The 13,766-nt window shown below is 41.2% G+C and overlaps 1 protein-coding gene across 1 annotated transcript in view; it reads left to right on the forward strand.

Moving 5' to 3' along the window:
* The window catches only part of ABCA13 (ATP binding cassette subfamily A member 13), a 2,655,493-nt gene that overhangs the window by 321,573 nt on the left and 2,320,154 nt on the right, over positions 1 to 13,766 (forward strand). The window contains exon 11 of the mRNA XM_085606362.1: positions 1,683 to 6,206. Coding sequence (XP_085462488.1) covers positions 1,683 to 6,206 — 4,524 coding nt within the window. The remainder of the gene's footprint in view (positions 1 to 1,682; positions 6,207 to 13,766) is intronic.

Raw genomic sequence — 13,766 nt, forward strand, 5'->3', positions numbered from 1 at the left:
TTTGTATTTTGCTGTCAATTTTTATGTTCTGTCTCTGATGTCTCAATAAAAAATTGAAGAAAAAAAAAGAAAAGAAATTACATCAAAAAACCCACACCTTTGTGTGTAATTCTACACCATGTATTCTCACTTTATAGCAGAGTTAAATATTCTAAACAGGGATTAGCCAATTTCTCTATGTTTTAGGGGCCTGACCACAAACACATACAGTGTGCAGAGTCTGAAACCCAGCAATCAAATAGGATCTAGCAAACAACAATAAGTCTGGGGTTACAACATAGAAAAGATGGATTTCCTACAATTACCAATCACTATTTGGAAGGGGAGTTTTGAGGGCATCCCCACAGAGAGCAATTTGTTACGGTATGCATCAATGTTTTGCAACTAAAATCCGGCCACAAAACATAAAAAATTTTCCTACACCTCAAAAGACGTGTTATCCCATTTGCAAATGAGAAAGGGCCCCCTTGGGAGCTCTTCCACTGTCTGAATGTTAAAATAGAGTTTGTTGAATAGTAGGCAGTGGTCCACAGTATCATTGCCAACGCTCAAACAAAATAAAAACTTTCTATTTTTAAATACTGGCCTGTTTCCTTTATGGAAAACAGGCTGCTTAAAAAAAAGTGACTTTACTTAAAATGTGATCACAGGTATGGTGATCTGCTGTCTCCAGCAGGCCACCATCACTGTGATGGCACCCAAATGCAGTGAGTTGCAATTTATGACATATCTCATTAAAATTGACAAGGTAGCTCAGATTGTGACTTACTAGTGTTCAGAATTGTGTGAACCAACCTATTAGTACTTAGCTGTGCTCACAACATTCCTTTCCACTTGCAAAATATGGGTGCACAATTTGCGACTAATATTTTCAAGTGGAAATTTCATACATCAAGCATTAAAGGCCTGACTTTGAGTTTGGCGGCCAGGTTACTCTGTCACAAATGTGATGAATATACTGTCTGGCCTCACTACAAGCACATCATATCCTAGGATACTTGTAGAAAAGTGGACAAAATATCTGTGAAGTTTGTGATTTAGTGACCCGTCCATCAAACGCCAAGTCAGGCCCTATATCTCTAACTGCATATACTGGAGAAACCAGTTAGAGCTGTTTAAGCCAATATCTATCCTGCATAATTGTTGAGCTGCTACCTAATCCTGTATTAATATTTAGCAAGATCCTTTCTTTGGAGCTGAAATTAAATGGAATTGAAAGTTTTACAAGATGGAGCCGAAATTAGCAATGCAGTGTGACTTTTTAAACAGTCTAGTAGCATGTTTAGAAGTCAATACAATTGTTTTTAATGCATGGCTGAATTGAATGTTTCTTTGTTTTGCCAAATAACCTGCTGTTTTTTGCATATGTTTACATTGAATAAATACTCAAACAATGAAATGAAATATGAATTCAATCTTTAGGGAAAGAAGACAACTTATTAGAAAAGTTAGATCATGTTATGCTACTTGTGCTATGTCACCAATGTACAGTCCTCTTTGCCGAGCCACACAAAACATTTGCCTAATGTTAGCTTCGCCCTGTATTTTTTTTAAAAATGTCCAATGCACAGCACATTAATTGTCTGATTTACTTTAAATTATATGATCTGAAAGATTTTTGCTTGACAGTGGGAATACAATTAGGGTGAACTAATTTATGTATATTTATCTTTGTAATGTAGGGTCATGTCATCTAGTAAGAAGGATGTGAAAATGGAGGAAGACACACATTTTGAAGAAGAGGCAGTGGTCTTAATTTCAAATCTTGCAGAATATGTAAAACAGGTGATCCATTCAAATTATTCTCTACCTTCAAGTGTCCCGGAGATGCGTGCCTTGATAGACATGGTTTTCAATCATGCAACTGCCGGGATAAACAGCTTCCCTGGTGTGAATGATGAGGAACCAGATGACCTTAGAATCCTCAGTGAGTTTATTGATGACATCCTGGACAGGGTTCATTTGCTTACAAGCCTCTGGCCAGAAGACCAAACAGCTGAACATTTTTGGCAAATGATGATGACTCCAATTCTGAATGAGTTTGTCTTTGAATTCCAAACTCCTGTGGCAGATGGACATCTAGAATCAGACATGTTAAAGCACTTGTGGCTAACTTTTGTTTCTTTTTCTACCCCTGAAGAACAGGAAATGCTTAATACCAGCTTGCATTTTTTCAAGACTTTTCATTCAGATATTAAAGGATTGTCTGCAGGGGAATTGGATCATGCAAAATTAGATGAACTGTTCATGACAGATCTAAGCAAGATTGGCTTATTGGATCAAGTGCATGGTGCTGCAATTTTAAGTCTTGTTAATTTTATCAAAAATGTCTCTGCTACAGAAAAACTATCTTATGTAGAAAACCTAATTCAGATGGAAGAACTGGAAAAAATTCTGAAAGATTTGCAGCATAACATGTCAGATGACTTGCACAAAAGTGCAATAATGTTGCTTGAAATACTAACAACCATCAATCCTAATGCAGATCCCTTCTTCAACACCAAGCCCAATGGCTCATTATTTGAGATCCTCGAGGACATTACAGAAAGCACGTCTCTTATCATGAGGCAATTTGATGTCCCAATCATTAGGCAAAATTTGAAATTTCTGGATGGAGCTACCAACGTTCTGCAAGACTTAACACATGGATCTCTTTGTGAACAGATACTGTCAGTCTATAATTTCTTGGAAGAGTATGCTACGTATTGCACCCAAACTGGAGATGTGGAAATGCAGCGGGTGTATCCGTCACTCTTGAGTCTAAAAACATTATTTGCGGAAAGCAACTTTCAGAATGTTGTCATTCAAAATTTAAATCAACTTTTTAATAGCTCGCAAGATAGTCTGTTAAATTTCTCTTGTGCTGAAAATGGTCATTCTGAGAGCTCACAATTGAACAAGTCATCAGGCAATCAATTTGCAGTCACTCAGGAGTTGCTAGATGTGCTCACAAACATAGAAAGCTCCTTGAATGAGGGAAATGGGCTTTTGTCCCTGGGCTGCTTGCTCACATGGTTCCAGGTGGGTACCAAATCCTTGCAAGAAATGTCTCAGATTTTAGAAATGGATTTAAAATATATCGAACACCTCCACAATGGTCTTAGCCATCTTACAGAGCGACTGAACATTACAGAAAACAGTAGTACATGTGCTGCAGCGTTGCTGGCATTTAACAGCACTGCTAGATTTGCAGGAGACTTTTTGACAAACCTGGCTGAAGAAACTGATGTCGAACTTTGGAAAGACTTTGAAGCTCTGGGAGAGTTCATGAGGACCATTAGCATCACAATCAATGACACCAGCTCAAATGACACAGAGTACCTAATGAGAGCCTTTGCCACAATAGAAAATATAATCACAAGATGGAAGAAATTCATATTAGGAGGCAATAAGAGTTCTGATGCTTTGTTGCACATTCTCAACAATGTTACTCTACTGAGATCTCATATCAAACCTTTAGGTGGGAGTCTTTTTTCCTTCGCGGATGCCCTGTCAAATATTCTAATTCACCCTAGTGATAGGCTGGAAAGTTCCATTCTTGTGGAACTGAAGGCGGTAACTGGATTGTTACAAAACATGTCTTTCGATAAACACATGCCATTTTGTGCTGAACTCTTTAACGATATTTCAAGATCAGTTACAGAAAGCCAGGCTTTCTGGAATAACAAATCACCAACAAATTTCCTAGCAGCTTTCAACCCGTTGTTAAATTTCAATACCACAGTAAATGGGGTAATCGGTTGGGAGAAGTGCAAGCACATTTTGGAAAGCCTCGGTCACATCCATGATTCTTTTGCAAACAATGCACACACTAAAGACTTTCTGACTTTCCTGACATATTTGATGAGCACCAACAGGACAGACAGCATGATCGAGGGCTCATTGAATTTTGTTTACATGGCTCTAAATATGTCTGCTCTGTCATACCCTGTTAATTCTTCTGAAAATAATGGGCTCTACGAATATTTAAGCAGCCTGGCAAGCATGGTACCACTAATAAACCATTCCATTCAGGGGCAAGAGAGTATGAAAGTAGTTCAGCTAATTGCAACCCTTCTAAACAAAACAGATGGAAAAATTGAGACAATCATAACCCATTTACAAACTTATTTACAATATATTGGGTACATATCTAAACCTGCCCCAATGATATTTGGGTCTCACACAATCACAGCTTCAAATATCACGGAGGGTATTTTTAAATTGTTCAAAAACCATGTGCATCAATCAACTGAATTACTAAAAGGAATTCAGAGTTTACTGAACCATCTCTCTGTCAAAGCTTGGCAGAACAATATGACCAATGTTAGCATTTCAGAGTTCTTTGGAAAGAAGGAATATCAAACTCTATTGCAGATTCTCGAAGGCCATACTTTAAAACCCTACATGAGTGAGCCCCAGCACCTCTTTATTAACCTCACTTCTTTGTTGGATGACCTTAAGGCCTCCTCAGATGAGGATGCTGCACTGAGCATGCTGAGCGAATGGCAGGAAATGTTGGACGTCATAGACTCCTGGAACTTGAACACAACCTCACACTTGTCACAGTTATTTGAAAAGTCAAACTATGGGAACCTTCTGTTCATGGGTACTGCTCTTCATGATTTAATGACCCTGCTGGAGGAAATGCATAATAAGAATATCACAGAAACGATGAGAGACTCGTATAGATTTTGGCGAACACAGGAGACACCAATGTCTACATTTGCAGAGCATGACTCTTCCATCACAGAGAATAGCTTTTTACAGGTTCTCGCATTCCTTCTAGAGGTACCAGATGAGCCGGCTGCAGTCTTTGAGTGTCTCCTTGCCCTTTTCTACTGCAATCAAAGGGAATCTGCATCATCAGGATCATTAAGTAATGCTACTTTCAACAACTGTACTGCAAAGGCAATGAATCTTTCCTCAGAGCACCTGAGGCTCACAGATTTGATTCAACACCTCGCGTTGGCCCTTCCCAATGATGATATCGAATGTGCCAAAGATTCCTTCCTAAGGGAGCTCACTGACAACGGAGTATGTTTCTTTCGTCAGTTTGAAGAATGGAGCCTGATTCTTTCACATCTGTCGGAAATTAACCACATCAATTGCAGCCACATGAATGAGATTTCTCAGTTTTGGGGGAAGTTGTCTTCAAACATCCCCAAATCGACACCTATGCTCAACGCAACTATTTGTTCATCCACTCCAATGAATCAAGCAGTAGGAAAGCTTGCAGAATTGTTGCAGCACACACAAGCCACAGGGCTGACATCTAATAGAACCCTAGGCCTGATATTTGATGCCCTGAGTATGTACAAAAGGACAGACATACATTCATTTAATAACAGTTTTTCATTTTTTAAAACAGTGCCCAATATGGGAGACAACAGTACGAGCATCCTCCCAAGGCTCCTAGCTGAAATGCACCCTTTCTTGACTCTATCCTCGAAGGGAAGTCACATACATGCTTTGCTCAGTTTACTGGCAGATATGTACACAAAGAACAACTTGGCCGAAGACTTTGTAACCATGTGGGTTGAAATGAACAAGACTCTGAATAGGTTAATGACTGATCAGAGTGTCACCTCTTTTCTTGCTGAAATAGCAAGACATAGTGAGTTTATCAGGTCCGACCATCAAGATTACCACAAGCTTCTCCTCAACATTCTGAAACACTTTAATAACTCATCCATGGAGAACATTTTACTACCCTTTCAAGACTTCTTTGAGATCCCAAATGACTGGACAAATGAGCACACAAACACAAACTACTCCACACTGTTAAAAACTCTAATCCTTCTGTGTCCAAAAGCAAATGAATCAGAACAATTTGTCAGAGACCTGAGTAACATGTTTCAGCTCATCAGCCAGTTGTCCAATGACATGGCCACTGCTGGTGAGACTGCAGATCTTCTTGACATGAGGAAGCTCTTTTGGCATGTCTTTCACTCCCTCTCACAAGTAACTGGGTTCCATGGAATGAATATATCAGTCCCTTTTACCCAACACATGTCTCAATTTGACGTTTTAGACAGCTTTCTCGCAGAGCCATTATTATTTGCAAACAATGGCCTGGACAATGCCACCTTTACCACCAACAGCACCGATGACATGCTGAGTGAGTTTATTGAGATTCTCCCACCACCTTCTTTACTTGAAAGTGATCTGACGCAGATGCTGGCCCTTTTAAGAGACACATACATGGATGCAAGTAATGGAACTAGGTAAAGATTTTATTTTGAGTTATTTTAAATGATGTGCTATTCAAATGTAGTATTACGCCTGACACTTGTTATGTTATGTTAATTGTGATTTGTAGAGCGCTTAACACCGGCAGGTCTCTATTACATCGCAAATGTTTAAATGCTATCACACATATGTCAAGACAAATACATTTTGAATGTTAACATATTACAAAGATGGCTGTGATATTGATGGTAACATGTCTGGCTCAAATGGTTATAATCGATCGAGGGCAATTGAAAGGCAAAAGGTACAAAATCTAAATGAAATAATCACAACAGTGCACAATGAAGTATGCGTTATGTTTTTCTAAAACAGTGTCCATAGCGTGCATTGTCGCCACCGAAAATAGAGATATTTTTCTCCCACAGACTAGACTACATAGGGAATAATTCATATTTTCAGTTGAAAACAACACATCGTGACTCAAACAGTATTTTTCGAATGATATTTACTAAAGATCAGAGCCGTTTGGCTCCAATTATAGCTCGATAAGAGAAAGTGTAGTCTATGAGTCACACAAGAAAGAAGTTTGAGCAAACAAGCTATGAATTGTGGAAATAAGTAAACAAATTGCCATGTCAAAAGGCTATAAAGAGATTGATCATGGGTAAGGCTCCCTGTTTTCCATTTCTACTGATTTTTACAGATAAATACAGTCAGAAAACCATTTATTTTCTTGTCTGTATTTACATTTTTAAATATGGATAAATATGGAAAGTGGGTGCTTTTTGAGTGATTCTAAATACACTTTGCCATGATTGCCTGGCCAATACTGTGTGGATTGATAGGTAAGGGGTTTAAAAAAGAAAGGAATTTTAGTGAAGAGGCTTATTAAACACAGTAGATATGCACAAAGTTGATATAAAATTAGCATATTTTCATATGAGTGCATTGATTTATCTTCTGTGGGTGCTCACAGCAATGAAATCTGGCAGGCATTCAAACATGACTGCATATTTATTGGCTAAATAAATGTGGAAATATTCTAGTTTCTGCTTTACTTTTTTCACAAAACCCATCATAAATATAGATAAATACAGATAAAGTTGACAAAAAATAAATATGGATAAATACAGACGGAAATGACAAAAAAAATACCTACCCTAGTCATGGGTAGTCTTTATATTGCCAATCCTGCTATTCCTCCATACAGTCTATCCTTAAAAGATGGACTTAACGTCGTCATTGAAGATTCACTTCTATTTACTGTTTAAATACAGCCACCCTTCCAGGATGACATATCTGCGGTAATCTCACTGCTTTTTTAGAAATGCTTATCCAGTACCCTATTCTGACTGGAGCCAGCAGTCTACTGGGGAATCCAGAAGTTCACATGCACTCTGATGAGAAATCCAGAGGACTAGGAGTAATGGGATTACTGATAAATACTCTTGCAAGCATTATTACATTTCCCTTTATCAATCCAGGACCAAGTTACCAAAACCATAATAACAGGTTGACGGCACCAACGATAGAACAGGTTGATAGAAATTACAAATTAGGCAACCTTTGGTAGTCAATTTATTAAGGAACGACTAACAAAGCTCAGCTCTCTATTGCACTGAAAATCCTAATCCCAAAACATTAAGGAGCAAGCATCATCAGTCAGTGAGGCCCTCACCAAGTTATTAGGGTACAGATGTCTCTCAAGTATCCCTCTGATTCCTCCACTATGGATGTCAACTTTCCTGTTCTGTTCCTTCTGTCAAGAATTTCTGCCGCAGAAACCTGTGCTACTGAATACGCAAGTGAAATGCTAGGGCTGATACACCTGCTGAGGGAGATCTTGCATTCCATTCTCTCCTGCTGCCCCCTTAGCAGTGAACATTCATTTAACTGTAAAAAGAGAGCACAGAGTGTGCAATGTGGTAGCAGCTAGCATAGCAGAAAGCACATTTTAATGACATTTGTAAATTGAAGAAGGAGACTGAAACCAAGGATCAAATCAAATCGCGAATCAAAGAATCAGGAAAGACAATTGAAAAGGTTCTCTACATAAAAGCAAAGCCACCTCTCCCAGCCTTGCTGCATACGTTATGGACATTGGGAACATAACTTTCATAGAAGGGATACATATTGGGGCAGATTTACAAGCTCCTTGCAACACTTTTGCGCCGCTCTTGCGTCACTTTTTGTGACACAGTAGCGGGCAAACAATGTGCCATGTTGCGACCCATTTGCAACATGATGCCTCTAGGGAGATGCATCACGTTGTAAAGCCCTGTGTCACATTATACCTGTGTCAGGTATTACATTAAACAGGATGTGCTTTCCAACGTAGGAAAGCCTTGTAGACGTGACGCAGCGAAATCTAAAACATTTTACTGCACCACTTCTAGAAGGCCACTGCGTCAAGCCTTACCGCCTGCTTGGAGCAGGCGTAAGGAGTGATGCAGTGTATTAGGTATAGGCCTCCCCATACATTGCTGGAGTTGCATCGTGCTTGCGACACAACCCCAGCAATGCATTACTTTTGCACCAACAGATGCGCCATAATTTCTGACGCATCTGTCACTCCCTGCGCCAGGGTGCGCCGTATTGTACATACAACGCATCCATGGTGGCACAAGGGTTTTTTTGCCGGGCGCAAGGAAACTGACGCATCGCTGCTCTAACGCAGATGTGTCAGATTCTTGTAAATCTGTCCCAAAATCCGTAGCTTTACGGGGTTCAAGGGAGTGATTATGCAAGACCTCAAGAAGCAGAAGCAAATCCCACATGCTTACATGAGGACTGGGAAGATGACGAAGAAAGAATACAATGTGAAGTATCTGTCTCACTAGCAACTATCCATCGGACACGCCTCTCATGGATCCTTTCCACTTCCAAAAAATGTTGCTAATGAAATTTCCAAAAAGCCTTCCTGTAGAAAACGCAGCACTACAGAAGAAGATGAAGAGATGGGATTTATTACCATGGAAGAGAACCCACCTTGAACAACATCCCAGTACTTAATGTAATAGCTCAATCTGAACATACAAGGGCTGATGAGCCACCAAAACTACATTCACTATCTTTCTACCATCCAGCTACTATAGTTTCTCAATCTCTTAAGGAATGGGAACCAATGAGGCAAAGGCATTTAGGCCTTACTCTTATGGCCAACTCATGGAACGGGTGTCTCTTCCCCAAGCTCTAGGATCCAGGTACCTAGTGGAGAATAGAAGAATCCATGTATCATCTAGCACAGTGAAAAGGCCAAGATTGAGGAGTGTTCTGACGAGAGCTTCTCAGTTTCGGGCTGCATGTGGGGGATGCCCCCTTTGTCTAATCTTCTCCTTTTCTGGGTTTGGCTCCAATCTGTCTAAGGGCCTAGGTGTGAGCAGCATTTACCATTAACATGGCAGGCAGCCTTAGACGTCATGACACTTGTTTTACAATACTACCTAATCAGGTAGCATTTAACTTACACACCCTGGTTACATGTAGTACTATTTCATAGGGACAGGGAATTTAAATGTGCCTATTGGGTGTATACCATTTATACCATGTTTTGGAAGTGAGGGTGCAGGGTTTTCTACATCCCAACCTTCGGGTGTAATCATTAAATAACCCCCACCACTGGTCGTATGGACCTTTGTTTGTCAACAACTTGGAGCAATTATCTAGCAATAAATCATTAAAGATTTTTAGTACAGTCAATGAAGAGAAATTTGTGTGAGTTAAAGGGTTTTAGTCTTTCATCTTTCTATTCATTAGATATTAATCATTAAATTTCAGCATTAAAAGTTACTATAATTCATCACGATGTATTTGAATATAAAACAGAACAACATTTTCATTAGAATCACTGTTAATAAGTAATAATACATCAAGTGTGCCCCATAAAGGAAAATTCCCTATTGAAAAATTAAGTTGGAATATTGAGAAAAAGAAAAGGTGTCAGTTCAGAAACCCAATGAAGAGCTCTGATGGAAGAATCAATGCACAAGCATGAAGCCTTTGCATCCCAGACTAGAAAATATTCACAGTCATAAATCAGCATAAATAAGAGAAATCAGCTAAGTAACTGGCCATATAGAGAATTCTAAGAAGCTGAGAGATGAGCCTCATCACACATCAGAGATCCTCTTAGAGGGAGCTGAAGATGTAGGCTCGTGATGAGGAATCCAGTCAGATGACAACATAGATGAGTATAACTTTATTAAAGTAATCCACCTGAAAACGGCCAACACATCCAACCTCTTCCATCCACAGCGAGCAACTGACATTCGGTGGAATCCACAGGTGTACACCGTGAATATTGCATATTCTACCCCACGTGAAAGACATCTTATACAGCAGTAAAACATTAAGAATAAACACAACACATCTAACTAAAAACAGCACATTGAAACATACATATTTAACCTAAGAACCCAAAGATATAATCCAAAAAAAACAGTTATGCAGGTTATCTGATTCTTCTTCCACACCTGCTATTCGATGGAAATTCCTGAGCTCTCCCTTCACCAACATCACCTCCAGCCACATCCTGATGTATGTCATCTATTCTTGCATAATTCTCATTCACACTCAACTCATTTTCCCAGTTGTCACCCTCCCCATGATGCTCCTCAGTTTGACCACGGCCACAATCAGCTCCATCATCATTAATTCACAACACCTCCAGCCACTAATGCCCATCCATTTCAGTTTCTTCCTCATCCCTTTCCTTCATACTTTTCAAAAATCGACTCATGTGCCAAACCTTGCCATCACTTAACTTTGCTCAACAGTTTTGGTGACTATGATGCGATTGGTGAGTACATCTTTATTAAAGTATTCTACATATAAAAGACCAACACATCCAACCTTTTCAGTCCCCAGTGAGCAACTGACATTCCATGTAATGCACATGCACATGCCACGATAATTGTATGAAAACATTCTACCCCCTTGAAAAACATCTCCTGCAGCAGTGAAACGTTACGAATAAACACAACAGCTGGACAGGTGTAACACCAACCAAAGGAATAGATTTGGAAGTCAAATTGGCTACTAGCCTCGTGGTAATTTGAGAGGAGTCCTGGTCAGTTAATGCCTCTTTGCTGGTACTTAAAGTAAAAAAATCTGAGACTTTGGCTAGGTCGACAAGTGTTTCTTGATCTTGGAGTTGCTAGGTACAATAGGTTGTTGCTTTGCGACTATGCCCTCATTTCCTCTGACCCCACAGCATCAGCATGGTCTCTCAGCCCCTTCAGGTTGGTATCAATGAGAGAACGTCTTTGATAAATTGGCTCCAAATAGTTCATCAGAGGAAGTTTTATTTTGACAAACAACTTGGGCAAGAGAGAGAACATAGACAGGGTAGATGTAGCAGAAGGTACATACGCATCATGTAAATCTATTTTCACTTGAGTGGTGTGATGGAAAGTAACCCCCTCTTCAGCCGTGAGGCCTAATTGTCAGGGACTGTCCAGGACTATGTCGGGAACACAGTCAGGGACTTGCGCAAGGACTGGGTAGCAAAACGTACACAGAAAAATGGAGTACAGTGCTGCCCAGGATCATACAAGAAGTCAGACGAGAAAAGGGATCCAAAGGAAAAGCCTGCAGAAAGGAACAAGATGGCTAAGACTTAGAAAGGACAGGCACTCATGAGGTGATTTAGCATTCAGAATAACTACACCCAGGACGAATGTGCAAGACATATATATGAAACAACATTAACAATAAAGGGGAGTGTGGGGTAAAGCACTCAGGAGCTTCACACTGTAAGACTGAAGCTCAGTAAGTTCCTCATCCACAATTGCTGGCAGATACTGACTGAAAATACCCACATATAGGATATGCATGCAAAGCAGGGTCTGTGGAGCTGATACCCATGGTGATGTTATAAATGTAACTCAAAGACAATACTCACAGTGAACAAGAAACACCATCTAGGTAGTCAGCTGTGCCCACAGATTCTAGCGATCAAACAGGACCACGAAAGGCAGTAACAGCAAGAGGGTAGAACTAAACACAAGCACAATAGACAAGGAATTAGAAAAGAGGACTGCTTAACAGGAAAGAAAGGAAATCACAGGGCACACTTGGCAGAAAGCAGGTAACAAACTTCCAAGGTAACAGAAGCAAGACAGCAGACTAGAAAGACAGCTAACTAGGAACTTGAACCAAGAAAGTGGGAAGAAAGGCAGGGACTGGAAAAAGGTAAATACAGAAGGAGAGGCTACAAGGGTACACTAGAATAAAATTGAATCAGGAGTCCAGAAAACACAGTAGCACTAAAGGCTGTGCTGGAGCAGAAATAAGAATTGAGCAAAAGTTCAAGAGTCAATGTAGCACTGCAGGCAGTGTTGATTCAGGAACAAGGGAAACTGCTGCAGGCCAGGAACAAGGAATGCTAAGGCTCAATAGTCAAGGTAGCATTGCAGGCAGTAATTGTGAGAAAGTGCCATCTTTCTTGCATGGTATGCCCCCACTTTTTGCTGAATTGCTGAATGTACTTTGACTGAGTGGGCCCTGGGCTCCTGCCAACCAGGTGCCCAGGGCCTATGTTCCTTCCCTAAAAACTGTGCTGAAACCCAAACCCAAATTGCCAACCACTGGCCACATGTCAGCCCCTAGTAAATGGTACACTGGGTACCCAGGGCCTTGTGACCAGGGAAAGCCCCTAAGGGCTGCAGCACTTATAATGCAACCCTTAGAGGCCCTGTACCCTGACACAAACACACTGCCCTTGCAGGCTGAGTGTCTGGGTACAGAACAAAACAGAGAGTCGACATGGCACACATCCATGTGTGCCATGCTCACAACACACACTGCCCTGGCATACATCAGCCACCCCTCTAGCTGGGTGCCCTCTGCCAGTGGTGTGGGTACAGGTGCATGAGCCCTGTGCTCCTACAGTACCCAGGTCCATTCCTGGGCACTGTAAGTACAGTGCTGCCATTTAAGAGTATATGGTGCTGGGAGATCGTCAACACGAACTCCACAGCACCATGATGCCCCACTGAAGACTGAGAAGTTTGGTATCAAACTTCTCAGCACATTAAACCCGCACTGATGCCAGTGCAGGATTTAATGTACAATGCACGACAGAGGGCATCTTAGAGATGCCCCCTGAACCTAACCTACAATCCATGTCTTGTCTGAGGGGCTACCTAGGCTGCCACACAGCAGACATGTTGCTGGACCCCTGGGTAGAGAGCCATCAGTTCTCCTGGGCCTGCAACAATGCACATCTGGGCGAGGTGCTAGGCCTCCTCCCCCAGGATGGGCAAGGGAAGCTTCAAAGGCATGCCGTCTTTGTGAGCTTCTCCAGGCCATTTGCTGTACTCAGCAACTGGCCCCTACCGGTTCTAAACCCCCACTCTGGCAGGAAGACTGGCCGTAAAACCCAAGGAAGGACAGGGATGTGCAAGGCTCTGCCAACCCCACCCCTCAGGTGGGGGAGGCGAGGTGAAGCACATCTCCGGGCTCTTGTTATCTTGAAGATGGGGAGCCCTGCCCAATCAGGACTAGGCCACTGCCCCCCTCCCACAGGAGAGTGGCAGGATAGGGGGTGTACCCACCCAAGGGGAGGGACCCAGTGGTCCCTGCCCTTTATCTAC

This window comes from Triturus cristatus, chromosome 5_2 (assembly GCF_964204655.1).
Source record: "Triturus cristatus chromosome 5_2, aTriCri1.1, whole genome shotgun sequence".
Lineage (NCBI taxonomy): Eukaryota > Metazoa > Chordata > Amphibia > Caudata > Salamandridae > Triturus > Triturus cristatus.